Consider the following 20,879-nt stretch of genomic DNA (forward strand, 5'->3'; position numbering starts at 1 on the left):
TAGAATGTAGAGCACTAACTTTTTAAAAGCAGACCAAATTATTGTGTCAACAAGCCCCTGTTTTTTATACCAATTGTTCAATATAAAACACTGCAGAATATTTGACGAGTTACATAGCTACTAACTTTCAGATAAGATGTTCTGTTCCAGAATGTTTAAGATGTGTATTAATTCTCTTCACCACAGGCCTCTAAGAACTGATTTAAATTTTAATGATAATGATCACATGTTTGTTTAGATCAAGTTGTCCCAAATTATATTAGATGTCTTATAATGTAAGTTACATCATATTTCTGATTTTTTTTTTTTGGTTTATGCTAGAAGTTACATGGGAGGACCAGCAGAAAAAGGTGAATGGTACAATAACTGATGAAAAACCATTGCTGAAAAAGAAACACCATTCTGAGACAGGTTTGTCAGGGTTTGGAAAACCACATGAAAGCATGAGACTATAAAACCACATTTCATGCTTTTGTAATGCGTGTGTGCTTTATGTACCTTATTTTTTCACTTTGGTGTGGAATTTTTAGCATGTAGAGACCATTTAGATTACATAGTTCTGTTTTAGAATAGCCAAAATAGATCTGCTTTTGTAAACAATTGTGTTAGAATGCACATGCATTAGAAAAGAAGTATTCTGGCACAATATTAGACATAGTTTGCTTTTTGGTTTTGAATTTTGTTATGACAATATATTTGTGCAAGCCTCAGGAATCCAAGTACAAGCTATGCTGATTCCTGTTTAGTTGACCAAACCAAGGTATCTACTGCATGCATGGTGGGAAAATAATCTTCTACAGACTTGAATCTGAAACCATCTTTCACCATCACACATGGCAGAAATAATGTTCCAGTGCAATTTTTTGTACAAGCTGCAGTTTATATCTTCAAACGTCTGGAGTTCTCAAATCTAAAAAAACCTCTTCTTTCCTCCATTCTGTACATGAATGGACTTCTTCTGAAACTAAGAACTATCATAAGCTTTCTTTCACCTCAAATGTCAAGTTCAGTTATTCAGCTATCTTCGTTCCTACAAATGCATGGCAATAAAAAGTAAACCTAGTAATAACGATGATGATAATAATAGTATTGTTCTGTCTTCAGAATCAGAGAATAAAAGGTCCTAATCACATTAATTTATACACTTGCAAAGGGCAAGCACACTTTGAGGAATAGAGAAGGTAGGGAGGGGAGGAAAGGAAAGGGAAGGGAAAGGAAGGGGAACAGGGAAAGGAATCTTTTTTTTGCAGGTTTCATCCTATATTTAAAGGTCAATCCACATCTACTCAAGTGAATGGAGATTTTTTAGTTGCAAGTATACCTAGGTTCAGTTTTGTGTTGCAAATAACTCTCTATTGGGCATATTAGTTGTCTCACTCTAGTAACAACACTTCTCCCAATCACACGAATTAAAGTTTACAAGATTGGCCAGCTGTGTCACCTCCTAAATTAACACTGTAATCTCACCTACATAATAGTATAATACTGATAATACCCAAGTTTTTTTCTGAAGCTCAACTACTGTACAGCTGGAAGTGCAAGACTCAGAACTGAAGAAAACCAGCAAAATCTGGCTTGGCTCTAACTTAGGAATTAGGCAACCAAGCTGTAAAAGGCCAGATCTGCACTTGCATTGCCTGTTTTCTGACTTTTTGATGCATCAGAAGTTGTTACAGGCGAAAACAAATACTGCTGAATGTGATATGTCTTCTTTTCCAGCTGTTTTAACTATGCTTGACAGATTCAAAATACGTCTACACATCTGCACTATTGTATTTCCACAGAAAGTTCAGCAGAATAGTGCCTCTGCCCAGACTTTTCTCTTACATAATAGCTAGATAGGAACACTAACTCCATCTCCCAGCTGAGGTGGGCTTAGGACTGTGTTCTAGGCAGATGATTTATTTATACTTATTAGCAGTATTTGTTTAGGACCACGTTCTCCAATTTTTAGAAAGAGGAGACATTTTTTAGATGGCTGCTGTTCGGGCATTCTACATTTTGGAACAGGAGCGAAATCTTGTAATCGAAAGACAAAAACAGGCAGAAGAACAGAAATCAAAATCAAATATGAACAACACAAAGTTCTCACTTTAGAAGTGTTCTGTATATTAAAATGGTATTTATCTGATTTTTTTCTATTTTTCTGTCTGGAACAGAACCACTCATTTCCAGTGCTTGCAGGGAGTACACAGAATTGGTTTGGAAAGTTGCAATCTCAATTGTCAAAGTGTAGAATAGATACAAAGTTGAGTAGAAGTTGTGTTCCTCACTGCACAGTCCTAGGTCTTTCTATGAGGGCTGATGCCTGATAAGATGCCTGATACTGATTTCCGTTATCAGTCTTCTGTATGGGATGATGATACATGAGGTAAAAAACATCTGAGGTGGTTCTGAGCACTCTGCAGTGGGCATCAAATGGCACATCCCTGTTTTCCTCAGATGCTTTTCCAAACTGACTCTGTCAAAAGACCTATGTACTTCAGTGTTAGGAGTGGAGGAGTAATCAGAGCAGCTTCCAGGACTGGCACAATCTGCTATGTGTGGCACACTGCTGTTCCCTATAGACATCCCTATATCATTTCAAACAGGTTCTTTTAAAGGCATAGTAGTCAGGACATCTAGAAGAAGGCACCATAACACCGTACTCCCATCGGGATGTTGAGCTATATTGTATCTATGACTGTGATGTAACGGTGATGCAGCCTGACAGAATATACCTAAGGAAGCTTCAAATTCCTTGAACCTTTACAATATGGGATTTACCCTCTGCACAGGACTGCACTCTCTTTTGTCTGAGAATGCTTTAAATGTTCTGCCTGCACAGAAAACAGTGAAGTGATACTAACAGTCCCTGGATGCAGGTGGTGCAATGGAGGCAAGGACACCTCAATATTGTTGTTCCCCTGTTTTCATTGCTTTTTTGTCTGTTGATGTGTTTTCTGATATGACCTGCTATGAAAGCTTATACTGTCTTTAAGTATAGTTTGTCTGTTAAGAATTTAACCTAACCCATGGAAATAGTCACGGCAGTATTATAGCTAAGAAAACTTGTGAGAACAAGCAGACATTGATTACGTAAGTACCATGAGTGAAGAACTTAGATCTGTGAGCGAAGTGTAGAGAAAAACATAAATAGATAATAAAAATATTTTCAAACCCCAGAAAAATAACAGTAATACTGTATCCTGTATAGCATGAATAGTCAAAAAATATGCATGACTAGAAATGAGATTAAAAAATTTGTTGGAAGACAATTTAAGGTCATTAAATAAAGTAGCAAAATGGTTCTTGTATTACAGACTTTTCAATAGAAGATGCTGATAAAATTTCTCTTCCTGAATATCAGAAATCAATACTTTTTTTTTTAAACAGTGTCTTTAATCTCTTAAATTCTGATGTAATTTGCAGAATTAGTGTTATGTTTATTTCAAATATTCAGTTGAATTTATGCAAAGATTTTGAAGGATTGGAAGAGTAAAACTGCAGAATCATAGGTAAGCATAGCATAAAACTTCAAGCCATATTTTGAATCTGTGCCCTTCCTTTAGCTGATGTCAGCACTCTGTCAGAAAATATTGCATTCTCGGACACCACTAAACCAAAGAGCATGAGAAACAGTTATTTTTTCATACCTGAGATCATTAAGTACCATCAGCACTCACCCCTGCACCTGAGGTGTAATAGATGGTATTTGAAGAAAAGTGAATAAAGTTCTAGTCCTGTAATTAGATTTCATTTCTCGGTGAAAAGAAAAAAAGAAGTACGGTATGTAAACATTTTCACATGGTTATGCACTTTTATATGTGACACCTTAAGAGAAGAAATTGGAAAAGAAGGTTATGCATGGGGAATGTGTCCTGTACTGATTCAGATAAAGTTAGGCAGGATACTGTTTTTCTTAAAAAACAATTATTTTCATCCTTATCATCACTAGTGTCTTTTGAACCCATCAAGGTGATTAAAATGGAAAAAGCACAGAGTTTAGGGTACCATGGCAGAGATACTAATTTCTGTTCCCTGTCAATTGTTTTTGAAGTGTTCAATCAGTCTCACTATCCAAAATATTGGATGCTGAATACAGTCTAGCAACCTGTGTCTCCCTCTAGAGATAACAATGCAGAAACTGCCTTTATAAGATAGCAAAGAAAATGCTATTGGCTTTCCCATGTTTTTCCTACAGAGAGGCAGTAGATTTGATGGCTATTACCTGGAAACCATCCTGTAATGGTTTCATTATCACTGGCTGTTAAGAACATTACAGTGTCATCAAATATCCAGCCTTTGCCACAGAAACGTTTGATTTCCAAGGAGCAGTTGAAGAACAGAACTGTGGGAAAGTGCTGACATATATTAATATGTTTGAACAAAAGGACAAAGGATAGTTATAATGGATTTATACATCTCGGAATGGAATTAAGTAAAAATTGAGTATCCTTGTAATTATTTTGGGGAAAGCCATATTTCTGTAATACGGAAGTAAAACAAAGTTTTGGAGAAATCATAGCAATGGTAGATTAAACACATCAGAAAATATAATGTGTGCTTACAAATGGTAAATCTTTAGATGGATAGATTTGCTTTCAATTTAAAGGGAATCATGCTTATTTTTATTTGTGGAGCATTTATGTCTCTCTCCTGGGTAGGACTATGCCTGGACACTTACATACACAAAGACTTCCAGAACTCTAATATAATGTGACGAAAACTGAGTTTATCTATTACCATGAATTCAGTTGTAGTGTGAAAACAGTGGTAAAAAATAATTAAAAATGAAGTTGTGTTTATTTTAAAAGAAGTTTGTAGTCAGAATTGAAAGTATGAGAGACTGAAAATTATGAAAAGGGGGATATGGTTAGAAATAGATTGAAGAAGGCAAAGTGATGATAGGACAGAGAGAGACGTAATTGTCTTTTCTGGATTCATGATACTTCCAATCCAATGTGTAACTGTAGTGCATTAATACTTTGAGGTGTTACTATTTTGTCTTTTCCCCCCTTTATAAAATTACCATGTGAACTTTATTCAGAGAAGCAAAATAATAAAAGCTCTCTATGGATTCTTCATTTAGTTTATCTCTTGAGACTTATGAAAAAGTTATGCAGTCTACATGATTTAATTTGATTTAGAGAGTTTATGATACTGAGAATATTTACAGTTTCTTCTTTTGTTATTTTCTACTTTCATCTCTACTGTTCTTATCTTTGGATAAGAGTAAGATTTTTCATGCTTACTGTCTTTACCTATTGTATTTTTTACATAGCATATATTACATATAGGCTATATTATGTAATTGCAGAATTAAGTGTATTGCTTTAGTCTTTCTTGTATTTTCTTGCTATATATTTGAGTAAAAATGCCAGCATATATCCAGTATACAGCTGTGATTTTGTGTATATGAGTTTATGCCTTAAGATAACTACTTTAACTAAGAGGGAGCTACCTCATTAAAAAAAATCAGAAGTGTGGGACAGGCTCTGTATCTAGTTGGGGCTTAAAGCTTTTAAAGAGTATTAAAGGATACTGATTCTATTCACATCTCAGTCTAGTAAAATAGCCTTTTTGTCTAAATCTGCTAACAAATATTTGTACTCTTAACTTTTCTATCTACTCTTCTGTATCTGTATCCTTAGCATTGCAGAGTTTGAATTGTGTCAGGGGACATCTTTCCTGAGAGTTAAATGTATTAGATCACTCTTCAAGTTTAATCATATCCAGACTAATGACATGTACTTATGGAACATACAGACTCTGTGGAGCATTTCTATCTTAAGAGTCTCTTCCATGTTTTAAGATTATGTTTATTTGATTCTGGTATTGCATATTGTATTTTGTGAAGAGTGTCCAGAAATGAGACTTTTCAAATCTGAGCTTATATTTGCAGTGAAAGATCTTTGGTTCATAGGAAAAGATAAAACTGAAATTAGGAAAACTCTTAAGGGGAAAAAAAAAAAGAGTGATTAACTTACATCTCTCTGTCCTCTGCTACTTTAAGAATTTTAGTTGGGCAAGTTTGCCATGTAAAGTTTTTTTTGAACACTGAGTTCCTAAATACTTCTCTTCTATGGGTGACATTACTTACAATGAACAGTTCTGTGTCAAAGCATGATAAAAGAGATGGTACTTATTTTGGGGGGAGTTCAGACTTGAAGTTTTTCATTAACTTTTTATGTTTATTTATTAAGATTTTCATTTGTTTCCAAGTCTGTATATAATAGCCTTATACATACTACTCTCATATATTGAGATGAACAATTGATGCAAATAAATTTGCATCAATTCCACAACAAAGCAGTAAGTTTACAAATTAAGACTGCCTATTGATGTGATGTAAATTTAATAGAATTGATGACATTGTTTTATTTTTTCGTTTAAATGTATTTATATAAAAAAAGATCTATTTTGTAGATTAAGAGCTACAGAAACGGAGAATTTTCAAATATTTTTTGGGATTTATGGCATGGCTTCTTAATCAGGAGAAAATTGACTCACATAAGTGATATTGTGTTTAAATTAATCAGTCTATTAGTACTTCCTTCTTCACATCATTAATTGAAAGAAGTTGGTCCATTACCATGCCACAACTTCTGCAAATTCATTAATATTTCCAACAATAAATACAAAAATATTGTAATCCATTTATCTCAACAGATGAGGTATCAGTTGATCAGGTATCCACAGTGAGAAGGCAATTATTATCTTTTTCTTTCTTCTGACTTCTATTAGAATTATTCTTCTAATATGTTTGATAAGTAAAAACCTACAACTGAAAAATATTTGTAATTAAGAATGATTTTTGATTGCCACTTTGATATGTAATTTTTTTTCATAACAAATATTTTGCATGAGAACTTTTAAAAATGCTATTTTTAAAAAGTATTGGTATATGTGACTGATATGCATGCAAATAGTGGTCATTTGATTCTAAAATACTCAAAGAGAGCTTCCTTGCTATTCAGTTGTGTCTGTCTGGCATTACTAGAATACCTTGCATTATCATACCAGATATATTCCAATTTTGGAAATAATGTGATTCAATTATTTGAAAATTTGTAGAGAAGGATTTATTTTATTGCAGTATATGTCTCAAAGCTGCTTGTTCTTATGTATATTAAAAATAATAAACCAAGGGTAGTGGGGTCTTGACAGAGACTTTCTGATAACTGGTTTTGCTATACTAGGAGTGCTCACTTCAGGGCTATACAAATGTAATATAAAATGTTTTCAGAACATTTTGAATACTTTAAGCTGTGTTTTGGTGGTGCTAATAATCATTTATTTATTTATTTAGCACTTACAGCAATTATAGCTACACTGTATTAGTGTGAGCTGTAACATGCCATGGAGAAGTAGATCTTTCTATTTGCTTATTTGTATTTCTTCCAATGAATTCTTTGTCTTGCCCAGATAAAAAAAAATATTTATACTCTATTACTGGTTTTTTAACACGCAAAGACATGGCAAGCTTTGTCAAAACTGACAGCTGCTATGCTTTCACACTACATATCATATATAGAGCACTAATGTGTGTTCATTCTGTAAGCAAATTTAATTGCTTGAAAGTGCATTCTAATTATATATGTTTCAAGCTGCTTGATTTTGCAACACTTTTGGTACAGTCTTGGCATTTGATAGTAGATGAAAATATAATCTACTGCTCTAATATAAAATTGTTTAAGTATAGAACAATGGTTGTCAGGTAAAATTTAGTGTTGTCTTTAATTTTGTTTTATTGATTTCTGTTTATTCTAATTTTATGTTTTTTTCAACGGTAACTTGTTATTGACTGTAAAATGACAATAAAATTACAGATATTTTTGCGGTGTGTAAAACTTTCTGGACTTCTTTATCTAGCATCTTCAGAATTAATGATTTATGAGCAGTGTTTTGTGACTCATTAAAAAACTGCATGTTGAAATTAGACCAAGTTTATAGATTTTTTTTCTATTTCTGATGATTTTTGTAAGAAAACATTTGTTCTGCTAGCAACAGTGGCTTCACAGTTCTTTGTAATTATTATTACTTTTCAAGATTAATTCCTCCCATTCTTTTGCTAAGAATACATTTTCAGTACAGAGCATGGCACTGTCCCTCAGATGTTTTCCAAGTCTGAAATGGCAGTGTGCTTTTGAATGTGAAGTAATAAAGTAAGTAATGAGATAGTTGCTTTGGCATTTAACTTGCATGCATTTGTAGTAACTTAGACTTCTGTGAGATGAGAGCAACACTGGTTCTGAAAAAGTACCCTGAATTGACCATGAGACTTAATAGCTATAAATTCTCTTTTCTCACGTTCTGTATTTTGGTCTTGATAATTTTGCCTTTGGCAGAGTGTTACAATAATGCAGTCCTTTCCAGAGTGTGTTATGTGGATTCCGAAATGTCTGAGCTTGTACCTAAGTTTGAAAAAAAAATCTATTTCCTGTTTTGGATATCTGAAGTTTGGTTCAGCATAAATTACAATAATTTAATAATTGAAAAATCTAATATTACAAGTCCCGTGGTGACATTAAACTGAGTGTTCAATACTTGAAAGAGAAAAATAATACTTGCGTTCAAGTAGATAACATTCAAAAAAATTGTACAGTCATGAACAAAACTATTTATGCTAGTTAACATACCTTTTACTGTCCAGCTTTTTCTTCAGCATCATTGCAAGAATTGACTTTGCTGTCAGTTATAACTTTTATTATTTCCTCAGCTCCTATACTAACTCTGTCTTTACTGTTCTTTTCCAACAACAGTAGTTTAACCGCTTCTTTCTCAGCTTTCTTTTTTCTTCTAGTGTCTTTTATTTTTTTCTCCACTTACTAACTCTGCTCTGCAGACTTCTCTCTAAAACAATTTTTGGCCCTTTCCCTCAGTGTCAGTTTTAACCTTCTGAATACATCCTCTCACGCCCATCTCCTTTGTCTATGTCTGTACATTACACGATGTGATCACAGAAGAAGCGGAATCATCAAGGAGAACAAACTCAGGTCTGTCTCTTCTACTGCTTTTCTCTGTGTTATTTTTTTCATTTTACCTTTTCTATAGATTTTATCACAGCTCACCTCACATACTTTTCCCTCTCTTCCCCCTCAATATATTGGCAAAATATTGTCAAGGTGTAAGAATTTAAGACGCTTATGTAATTTCAATTTCTATTACCTGTAAACTATGGTCACTATAAAAAGTGATGAAAGGTAACTGATGGCAAGTAGAATATGCCTTAAGACTTTAGACTGATTTGATTTCTACCATATCAGTTCTTATTTTACATCTCAAATTATCTGTAAATTAGCCTTTAAACTTCCACTTAACACATGAAAATAATCTATAATTTTTTATCTATGCATTCAAAAGCTGCTATGAAAACTGCTACAACTGCAGAAACTCTTATATAACTAGTTATTTTTGACTCTGAGAGGATGTAATTTCAAAATTGAATAATTTCAGTAAGTTAAATTTCATGCATTAGAATTTCAAACTTAGTTTTTTGAATAAAACCTGTTTCAATTAGAAGTTGAATTTTTAGTGAAAAAAGCTCTTTTCTCATGCCAAAAAGTGTAAATCAAAAGTTTATGATCGCATGAGAGCAAGAAGTCAGAACATTGAAGGAGTTCTTACTTAGCTGTATTGTTTATGAGGCTTTTATTTGTGCATTACTTATGGTTTCTTTCATAAAAAATTTTAATCTGCCATTTTATTGAATTTTCCACGTACTTTATATTACTGGCAGAGAACTAACGTCTGTCAAGGCATCCTAGCTCTGAAAATGCAGTATTTGTTCACACTTCTTTGCTTGTTCAGTTGTGGTATGTAGAACAACAGCAAAGTTACCCATATTTAAGTTAATTAAATTCAGCAATAAAATTTAAATTTTAAAATTTTTGTGTAAAAGCTTTAATTAATTTCCTGTATCTCTGCTATTATCCCAACAAATTAGAAAAGCCACTTGGATGCCATTTAGATTAGAAAATCTGGAGAAGTTTTGGGGTACATTGACTGGTCCATTAAACTTAGGTGATATTTAGTGAAACGCTTTCATCTTTTCTCTACTATGACTGGCTCCTTCAGAGTTCAGTTTTACCTTTCATACTATTCTTGTCCTAATTAGAGTCATAGATTATTTTTACAGAATCTTGCAGATGTTTGCTGTGGTTTTCATGTTAAACAAATCTCAAGATAGAAATTGTTAGAATTACAGGGTAAAAAAAGTTGGGTATGGATAGAAAAGACAACTGGCAGAGTGTTCATAATTCCCTCTTTTGTAAATGACCACTCTTAGAAATTAATAAATTATGCTGTAGAAAGACTGAGTTTACTTACCTTGTGCTTATGATTCATTGCCAGTCCCTGTGCAGTGATTCTGAATCTCTTGTATTACAAAACTGAAGTTAGATGATTGTGTGACCCATTTCCTATCTGTTCATAATAAAAGTTGTGGGTCTTTTTATTCAAAAGCCTTCTTCTGAGTTATTGATTGAATCAGTATATTAAATCAGAATATGGAATCAGTCCATATCTCTCTTTGTATTGGAAGAAATCAGACCTTAAAATGGTCAGAAAAAAGCATATCCTTTCATCACCTGTGTTTCTTGAACATATATAAGTTGGTAATACCCGTATATTACTAAATTTTATTGACATTGCAGTTCTTCTGCAAAACACTACTTAGCTCAGAGTGTTAGGTAAAGGTATTAGGCACTGATGAATTTAATTGTCTAGCACACAAATGCAAAAGAATGATCAGCACTGCAGTTGCAATAGTTGTTATTACTGCCCTTAAACTCAAGAGAAAATACAGTTCTGTGTATAGTAATATATTTTCAGATGTACATTTGAAACAGGTGCTCTTCCATGCTTGCCTGTGTAACAAAGCAGGTTACACATTTCAGTACAAGGCACTTGGAGCACAGCTAAAAAGCAAGGGTGACATTTCAAAGCCATACTTTAGAACAAAGTGTTTTCCCATTGTTTTAGAATTTGCTTTAAGAAGTGAATCTGGGATTATCCCTTTACAGGTTTTCTTAGGAAATGGTTTTCACATTATTTATCATGCTACCAAACATTCATGTATTCCAGAGGATTAGCTATTGATTTTAGGTGTTACTAGTCCAAGAAGTCTTGTGAAAGCTAAATATCTGAATATGTTACAGTTGTATTGATAGAAAAATGTTGCCATTTCCTCTCTCTGGATATTATAATCTATAACTGTAAAAAATAAAATTTTATTCCTTGAAAAAAATCTAGATTTTTTATTATAAGTTTTATGAAAGTGAGTGCAAAGCTTTTGCTGTATATTTCAAGCACAAAAGCAAGTTCAGAAAGCTAAGAAGCAAAGGTATTTTAATATAAATTTTGTTATCTGACAGCAGTAGAGCTTGATAGAATCCTTAATGACTAAACCCTGTTTTGCTTGGGTGAAGGAGGAGCTTTGTGATACAGGGTTTTCACAAACCTGCTTTTAGATGCATGATTTTCATATTTTTCAAATTAGTATGTTTTATAGGTTTAGATATTGCGAAAACTGTGGAGGAGATGTGTGCCTGTTCACATCCCCTTGGCTTCACAAAGAATACTTCCATTCAGGAGAAGTAGAAGTAAGCCCCTACCTGCCAAAGAGCCTTAGTTACAAAGCAGACATCTTTATTTTTGTCAGTAACGTTGGTCAGACCAACCAGTTATCATTGTGCCAAAAATTACTGGCAAGTGCATGTAATACTTACTGTGTTCTTCAAACATATGAAACACAGAGAACATTCTTCAGAATTCCAAAAATTAATCTGGTTGACTCAAGTAACTGCCCAAAAAATGATCATCAAAGCATTGGAAAGGCAGATCCATGCCTGTACAAAGGCAGTCAGTGCACATACAGCAGAAATAGTACTGGGTAATTGATTCCAGGTTTATTCCAGGATGAGAAGAGGTGGCTTAGTGATGCCCAGGCATTCTAAACTTTCTAAGTTAGATGGAAGTCAGAAGATAGTAGGGACTGTTCCATTTCTAGAGGGCCATGAAAGGCAGGGAAATAGATATTGAAGTCCCTTTTTGCAAGCTCTGAAGTAAAACTGTCACGTTAAGGGCACACAAAGGCTTGATTAGAGTTTTTGTTAACTTTCAGAGTGCAATTCAAATAGAAAAGGACTTTGAAATAAATTTTTTTCTGTGCTTTATAAAATCTCTTTGTAATAACATGATTGATGGCAATGAAGCCTACAAAAACTAACAAACCCTACTGAAGATGAGTAGAAAGAGCTTGTAGACCTCGATAGTGGAGGGCAAAACAGTGAAAGGGTGTGGCAAATATACTGTAGGAGAAAGCAAGGACAAAAGAATGGTACAATTCAGAGTGTTTAAGAAATCAGCTGCAGTAGAAGACAAGGAGCACAGTTTTTTTAATCCATTCTTATCGGTACCATGAGAGGTTTTTCAAGCCTTCCAAGAGTGGATCTACTGTGATGTACTTACCCTTTATAAACAGAACATGACACCCCTCTACTTTTGAGTTGTTATTATTGTAGTCAGTATTCTGTGACACACTTTCCTTTAAAGAGCAGGATGGTGCCTTGTTCTATTTCCATTTTCCTTATGTTGAAAAAACATTTCTGGGTAGAATTTGTAACATTTTAGCACAAATATGATTAAATTACTTGTGCATCTCTGAACACCTCTGTGATATTTAGTTTGACAGGCTTGTTTAAAATCTGATGCTGTAGACTGTGAAAGAGACATTTAAAGCATCTTAATCTGTATTTGGTCAACAAAACCCAAAGGGTAAACTCCAAATTCAGTTTATAGGTACTTAGCATAGTAATATGGCTGGCTACCCTGCTATCATACTGGATGGCTGGGAGGCTCTTTGTCCTTATTTTTTGTTTTGCTTAGAATTAAATCCAGAAACCAAAGACTTCCAAAGTAGCCATCTGTACTAAACCACAAAAATAAAGTCTGATGATCAGTCTGCTGAAGCTAAAATACTAAAACCATCAGATTATGTAATTTAAAGTGGCAGCATAATTGTGCAAAACATTTGGTCATTAATTTGTAGTTCTTCTGAGTTCTAAATTCAGGTGCACACCCCATTGATGGTCTTGTGTTCTTTGGTTAAACCTTTGACCATCTTTCTGGTTATTGAGATGCTAATGAAGATATCCTGCATTCTTAGGATAGCTGAAGAATCTCTATTAATACCGGTTAGCTTTTCTGAAAGCAGAGGTGTAATTATCATCAAATGTTTGTGCTTATGATTGGAAGTGGCTGTATCAGAATGTGGAATACTCTGTGGTTATGTTGTGGAGTGTGCCAGTGGTGGGAGCTCCGAGGAGCATGCTTGGCAAACAGGATGTTGGAAATCTTAATAATAAGACTGTGCTCAGGTTTTCCCAAAAGCAATGCAGAGTTTATAGTGTGGCTGATCTGAATGGATTTTTATGAGTACAGAATAGAAGGGCCTACTGACCACTCAGATATTTTTCTTTTACACTTTCAAAATCCTATTTCATGTCATTTATATAGGGAGGATGTGCCAGAGTTCTTGGGAGAAACAAAATGGGATGTTTTAGCTAATATTTGACTTACTACTTCTTTCTTCCATTCGTTTTCCATGTAGGCCTCAGTATTTTATGAAAGCCACCAAAGTGTATGTAGACCTTCGTATGAGGCAGCACAGAAAAATGTCACCAGCTACCCTGCAAAAATGACCTTGGAAAAGGATCTAGGCAGCATAAAAAAGGGCTAGCCATAGCCCTAATCATTACTTTAATAAATATGCAAAATAGAACTTTGCAGCTTTTTTCAAAAGACCTTTGTCCTTTACCATCTGCACTGATCTATCCCTAATGATGGAGACCTGAGCTGACCCTGTCAATTTATAAACCAAGGACTGTAGAGATTCTTTAACTTCCCTGTTTAGATCACCGCACTATTTTATTCAATTATTTTACTAAACAGTGCCATGTATTCTGCAAATAAGCCAAAGTAACATAGTTAACATGCTTTTAGCATTGTGATAAAAATTTATTTAAGTGGCAAGAAATGTCCCCTGGGTTTTAGTCTTTCTTTAGTGTGTCAAGCTTGAAACCAACAAGAAGAAAAAAATAAAAAATCCGTCAAGCAATCCTCAAATAGAAAACAGGAATGTGAAGCCATCTTCCCTGCTAGGAAGCTGGCTGGCTGAAATAGTCTTCTTTTGAGCATGCCCTTTTAAGGGCAATAATTGACACTTGAGTCACATTTAAATAGTAATAATAAGTATCAGGAATATATAAGTAATATTAAGTTGAAGAACACTTCCACAACCATTAATTATTTTTTATTTTCATTCAGTCTGTGATGTGGATCACAGACTTGGAAAGAACTTGTTTGCTGCAACAGTACCTTTTTTATTTTTGTCACAAATTGGACATAAAGCCCTGGAGTGAAGTTCAGTAACCATTCATATCACACAGCATCTGATACTTTGCTAGACCTGTAGCAGTTAGGCAGTTATATTTTTCACACTGTTGACAGCCAGAATGAAAAAATTTAGAGCTAATTCCTTAGAGGTAGAATTGGAATTTAATAGCTCAGCAAACAGGAGGAAATTTAATCCTTTGAGTACACGACCTTTAATTGACAAGTTTTGATGTTCAAAGCAAATACTTCTACATTTTACATTTTACTTTTAGGAGACAATCTTCTTTCCTTTGCCTAATTTGATAATAGGGCTATGAAGACGGCGCAGGGCTTTGAGTGGAAGGCATACAAGGAATGATGGAGGTGACTTATTCTGTTCAGCCTGGAGGAGACTGAGGGGAGACCTCATTGCAGTTACAACTTCCTTATGAGGGGAAGAGGAGAGGCAGGCACTGATCTCTGCTCTGTGGTGCCCAGTGACAGGTTCCAAGGAAATGGCCTGAAGTTGTGTCAGGGGAGGTTTAGGTTGGATATCAGAAAAGGATTCTTCACCCACAGGGTGTTTGGGCACTGGAACAGCTCCCCAGGGAAGTGGTCACAGCACCAAGCCTGACAGAGTTCAAGAAGTGTTTGAACAATACTCTCACACATGGTGTGACTCTTGGGGCTGTCTGTACAGGGCCAGGATCTGGACTCAATACTGATGTGTTCGTTCCAGCTCAGAATAGTCTGTGATTTTGTGATGTTGTTTCAGGGACCTTCTTTTCAGAATAAAATTGATTTTTCTGTATTCTCATGAATAGCATTTCAAGAGAAATCTCTAGTAAGAAATTCAGCTAGCATTTTTGAAGTAACCAAAAGTTAGGCTTCTACATGTATATTTGATCTTTAAAATAAAATGTTATTTAATAATTTGGTCTACTTTGAGACATCAGACTCAATTTTCAATAAAGCACAGAAGTAGAGGAGCTATTTTATCCACTGTATAAATATAATTCCTAGTCATATTGCTGTTAGTAAGTGTCTGCAAATATGAAAAATAGAAGAATAAAGTATTTTATGTCATTGTCTTATCTTATGCCTGAACTCAGAAACAAACAAGGAGTTCCATGTCTGTCTCTTACAATGACATGTGTATCCTCCAGCATTGGAGGCTGCAATCTTTTTCATTCAAGACAAGGAAGTCAAGATTTATTTTAGGCCTCTGTTCAGTTTATGCAAATCTCATTCATCTGGATCCCAGGTGAGAGAGAAGAGAAAGGTCAAGGCAGAACCAGGATCTAACCTTAAGTTCGGAGCACTCAGCTGTGAGAGAAGGGAGAAACCCTGGGAGGAAGACTATGAAGTCCAGCACCTCCCAGTTGTAACCTTAAGGCTGCAAAGTCAGGCTGCCCCTTATCTTCACCAGGAAACCAGAAATTTTTGAGCAATTGTTCAATGCTGCCATCAGTATCCACGACTAGGGAGAAATCTGCTAACCTGCTTCCTCTGTGGAACTGTTATTCTATTCTGTCATGTACAGAGATGGACATGTTCTGTTCCAAGGAACTTGGAGTCCCTGCTACGTGAGACTTCTTGGCATGAGATGGGTGAAGTCTGATGGGGCCCTGGCACCTCCAGGTACCCATCAGAACAGCAAAGCTCATTGAGTTGAGGCATTTCCAAGAAAATCAAGGCCATTTTAAATTAGTTTTAGTTCTTGACAAGCTTGCTCTTGAATGAGGCTCTTATTAAGAATTCTTTTCTATTAATTTTATCTTCCAGATGCATGTTAGATTGTTAGATATTTCTCAGATGTTAGGACCAGTTAGAAAGAACAGGGAGTTAGACTAGGGCAACATGGCTGTGTCTACTATTAAAAGAAATGTCAGTGGTCATTATAATAGCAATGTCTACTGTGATGGTGGAAGAAGCTTTTGAGAGAGAATATTGCAGCATTTCAATCTCTATGGCTATAGTTCATCTCTATATTCTATCAATATACTTAAATAATCTGTAGTCTGATTAAGCTGAAAACATAGTTATTTTCTGTAACGTGCAGAAATGTATCCTTCATGAAAGCATTGATTTATTTTCTCTAAAGTGTATAGCTCTGAAAAAAATTAGTTCGTGAACAGAGATCATTACACCACAGGATACAATATATGCTTTTCACTTTGCAAACCAAGGTTAAATCAAGTAATGTAGACAAATACTGACTAATGTGATGATACTGGTCATAAAAAAAACATCAGATCAAGATTTTTTAGGAATGACTGGTGGCTTTGTCATCTCATATTATTAAGTTTGAGACATTTTAAAATAATCTCATAGTGATTTATGGGTTTTCAGCAGTTTCAAGACATTAAGGCTCTTTAGAACTTTTTTGTTTTGAACACATTGCAACCAAAAGCATTAATTACTTTAGTATCAAGATCCTGAACCTGCTCTGAATTCTTTTAGAGGTGATGACTAGGCCCATAGCTACAGTGAAGATCTTTGCTGCTATGAAGTTAATATTGTTTTACTTGGTAGATGGATAATACCAATTTTGTTGAGTTCTACTGCTTCCATTCAAGTAAGATCTTTCTCAATTCAATCTTCGGTTCCTTCTAGTACCTCTTCAGACAGCTCTTCACAACACATCCGAAACCTCAGTTTGAAGAGTAGAATCCCCTGTATTGACCTTTCTATTAAAAATCTAAAGAATATATCTATTGTAAATATTTTTCACTTCAATTCCACTTTGAAAATTCAAAAATCCAATAGAATTTTATGTTTGCTAGTACTGTGATATTCATTTCTACAATCCCATTTGGAAATATTTTTCTATGTACTTTTTAAACCTAGTGCAAGAGTGAGTGAAAGTTGGAAAGTTGGAGTGAAAGGTTTCAAACTTCTTTATTTTGACAATGTATTTATTTAAAAATTTGTGTTTGAAAGATGTTCAGACATAAGGATGAATGGACTTCTGGGCATCTTAAAAAATTAATTACCCTATATAGTATAAGATTCCTGTATTAAGATAATATTTAGGCAAAGATTTCCTTTCACTATGCATATGGAATAATTCAGAAATGTCATCATTCTCTCTGAGTTCAAGCTCAAGGCTGTTTTAAGTAACTTTCCTCTATTGTACATTTAAGTAACTTTCCTCTATTGTACATTATGTTGGATCAGTGGTATTGCTACCAAATTTCTGCTTTAGAAAGTAATGAGACAGTAGAAGACATTGTACTTGTAGATTTTATATTGGTGACAGCAATTTAAAACTAAAAGAAAAATAAAAAAATAAAATTGAAAGGTTGAAAAGCAAACAAAACTATCATTCTCTGCTATTTTCCTAGCACTATCCACAGCCCACATAGATAATAAGGCCAGGCTGCCCAAAGGCCAATTCAGAAGAATGCAAAAAACCTTACTGAAAAATGATATTGAGTATGGGGCAGGACAGGTCAGGGAATGGGAGAAGTTCCAAGAACTGATTTAATACCCACTGATTTACAAAAGTGTAGGTTTATGACCTGCCATATCCGTTTCCCATTAATTTGCCTAATAGTTCCACTAGAAATTGCCAGCAGAACAATGACCTTGATCCCACACATGATAGGAAGCCAGATCCTGTTGAAGTGTAGCATATTATTTATGCTCTCTGCAGGAACATATTTTTCATTCTTATGCTTCTACCTTGCTTGAATATGATTTCTCTCTGAGTTTGACTTCATCCTCTGCTTTGATGCCCACCTACAAGATAGTATTTCCTTAAAATACAACAGCTCTGTTTCCCATTTCAGTCTATGTACTGTAAATTAGATCAAAATTTTGTGAGCAACCCTCAATAACCAATAATTCTGGAAAAATATTTAGTTATAGTAATGTATACTATTTTTGGTGTGTAGCTTGGGGGCTGTTGTTCCATATTCATGGGATTGTTTTAATTGAATTTAATATAATTTTGAAAAGTAAACAATCTATTTCAAAGTTAATGTATTTCTAATTAAATTAAATTTCTTTTAACTTAAAATTCTTTCACATTATTTACCAAAACTGGATTTCAGATTATTTATGGGCTGCCAGATTATTTGATAGGGATCCAATGTATTTTCATTTCTTTGTGACAGACGATTGCCCTGAGACATTTACAACCTTTGATATGTATTCAGAGTATTTGCTGGCATCAGTCAGCTGAGTTTATGTGCATGAACTGGATTCTGGGTATTGATGTTAGTGTCTTTTGTTCTTCATAATTTTTAACTCTAGGAAAAGCTACAGCAATATCATTCTTAAACCTTTTAACCTGTAGAAGCTATGAGAATTGATTAAACCAATGAAGATATAAAGCAATTGCCAAAACCTATTCTGACACATTCAGTTTTTATGCCTGAACCATTAGACTGTATCTCATGTGTGCACTGCATAAAACATAGAGCACAAGCAAATTTTTTTACTTCTATTTTTGTGTCATCCCAATCAAAGAAACTGTAAAGTAACTCTATCTGACACCTGCCTTGCTCTCTCTTTCTTGAGTGTGCGAATGATTCTGGAAGTGCACAAAATATCCATGGGTTCCCTTCAGTAAATGTTCAATAAGAGTACACAAATGTATACACTAGCATGCAGTGAATATGCCTCTAGATTTAGAGCATCATACTTGGTTGGTTGACTAAATTCTTCAAGTTATATTAATTTGCTGAGTTTTGTCAATTTTTTCCTTTTTAATGCATTTTTATATTACTTTTATTATTATTTCTGCATTTTTTTTCTCTCCCCCTCTTTTTGCTTTACGTATTGCTTTCATTTGTTTGTAGAAGAAAAGAAAACAGATCCAGAGAATGGGGATACAGGTAGGGTGACTTATTAAAAATATTTTTGTGCTTTTCCCTTAAATTCTTTGATCTGTTATGTTTAAGCAAATATGTAGCAAAGAGTTGGAGTGCAATTTTGATGTATTTTGGGGATTTCAAAATAGACACTAGAAAATGGAACCTAAGAGAGGGCTTTCCCGAATGTATTTCCTTTGCTGTTTTAAGGGTGTCCAATAAGGGTGAGAAATGGGAAGAAAGAGACCAGAATCAGCTAAAGGCAGATGTCATACACTTTAAGACTTCTTTTCTGTCCTCCCCTCTCCAAACACTGAGCATGCTCACCTGCACGTTTTTCTGCTCTGTTACAGGTTTCTGATTTCTAAAGCATCAGTGTTACTTTAGTCCCCTCATCATGAGTTTTTTCCCCATGCCTTAGTGGCTGTCCCTCCCAGATTTTGTATCCCTTTTGTCCATATGTATCCAAAACAAAATCGGTTCTAATATTGTAAGGGAAACTCCACTCTTCCATACCTGATTCCCTTTAACTCTTTGTGCCCCAGAAACCTCACTGTACAGCAAACTCCTTGTCCAAACTGAAATCCTGGTATAGGATCACCATCACCTCTAGGAACTAGAATGGTTTAATAATTTCCACTGGAGAAGACAATGAAAGAAAGAATGAAAGAGCAGAGGTCCCAGCTGGTTTTATTTTGATTTTTAGCCAGATAGGTTTGCCTTAGGCTGAGCTGGATGATAAGGCCAGTTTGTTGTCCCTTTTGTCTCTGGTGTGGATCACAGGCTATCAACTGAAGAGTCTTACCCTAGCGAGTAGCCAGTATTTGACCTGAAGAGCAAATAACAATCTTTAGCTCCAGGCTGAATTCAATGATTGCTTATCTCCTTGTAAAACTGTGACTCAGTGAGCAGCTGAGGTTAGGAAAAGTTAGGTATTAATCAAATCACCAATTGCAGCCCTTCACTTTAGTGGTAAAGTAGCTGAAATTTATCTTTTTTAATCTTAGCTTATTTCAAGTTAAAACATGAAAATAATGTTTTTTAAGCATTGATTTTAGTGCCTGTCCTGACTCCTGTTGTAGGAATGGAATTATACAGCAACCAGCTAGACCTTGATAGGAATTATTGTGGATCTTACCTCAATAGGGCTTATCCCTAGATTCCACTTCAGTAAAAGAATCAAGCAGAGTTCCTTTTTCTACTATGCTTAGTAGGCAATAGTAGTTACAGCTGAAGCTGGGTGCCTCTGAATAGGGGCTCTGCCTGTTGCTTGTTACTGGATTTTATAGTCTCTATAGGTGGCTTAATTTTCCAATTGCACTTCTGCTTATCCAATCCTGCTTGCAGCATCTGGGGTCTTCTCTTCTGATTTAATCCGGCAGCCTCCAGGCACCCTTTTGCCTGTGCCTTGAGAAATTTCCCTATCTTTTGTTACAAAATATCCTATAGCTAAAGTCGAAATTACAGTTCATTGTCTAATGGTTACATTTCCATAGATAAAAACAAAGGTCGAATTCACGTGGCCTAAGGTTTAATCTACTGTAGTCACTAGAGCTAAGCTCTAGCACAACAGTCTCTCACTGCAGTCCTTGTGGATCTAAGGAGAGATTACAGGGCTGCACTGCACAGTCCTTCTGTGCCTTACTCTGGCATTTCGGGAGTCTTTGCACTGTAGTTATATTGCTTTCCCTCAGCACACTC

General features: G+C 34.8%; 1 protein-coding gene across 24 annotated transcripts in view; it reads left to right on the forward strand.

Moving 5' to 3' along the window:
• Positions 1-20,879, forward strand: part of RIMS2 (regulating synaptic membrane exocytosis 2) — a gene marked incomplete at both ends in the record, with an annotated part of 450,969 nt that overhangs the window by 336,566 nt on the left and 93,524 nt on the right. For 2 of the 24 annotated variants that reach the window (XM_082292380.1, XM_082292391.1), the window contains 2 exons: positions 8,946-8,978; positions 19,167-19,202. The exons of 21 other annotated variants lie outside the window; for them this stretch is intronic. In XM_082292380.1, coding sequence (XP_082148506.1) covers positions 8,946-8,978; positions 19,167-19,202 — 69 coding nt within the window. The remainder of the gene's footprint in view (positions 1-8,945; positions 8,979-19,166; positions 19,203-20,879) is intronic. One more of the 24 variants, XM_082292397.1, reaches the window with a different exon arrangement.

Source organism: Coloeus monedula, assembly GCF_965178545.1.
Source record: "Coloeus monedula genome assembly, chromosome: 1".
Classification (NCBI taxonomy): Eukaryota; Metazoa; Chordata; class Aves; order Passeriformes; family Corvidae; genus Coloeus; species Coloeus monedula.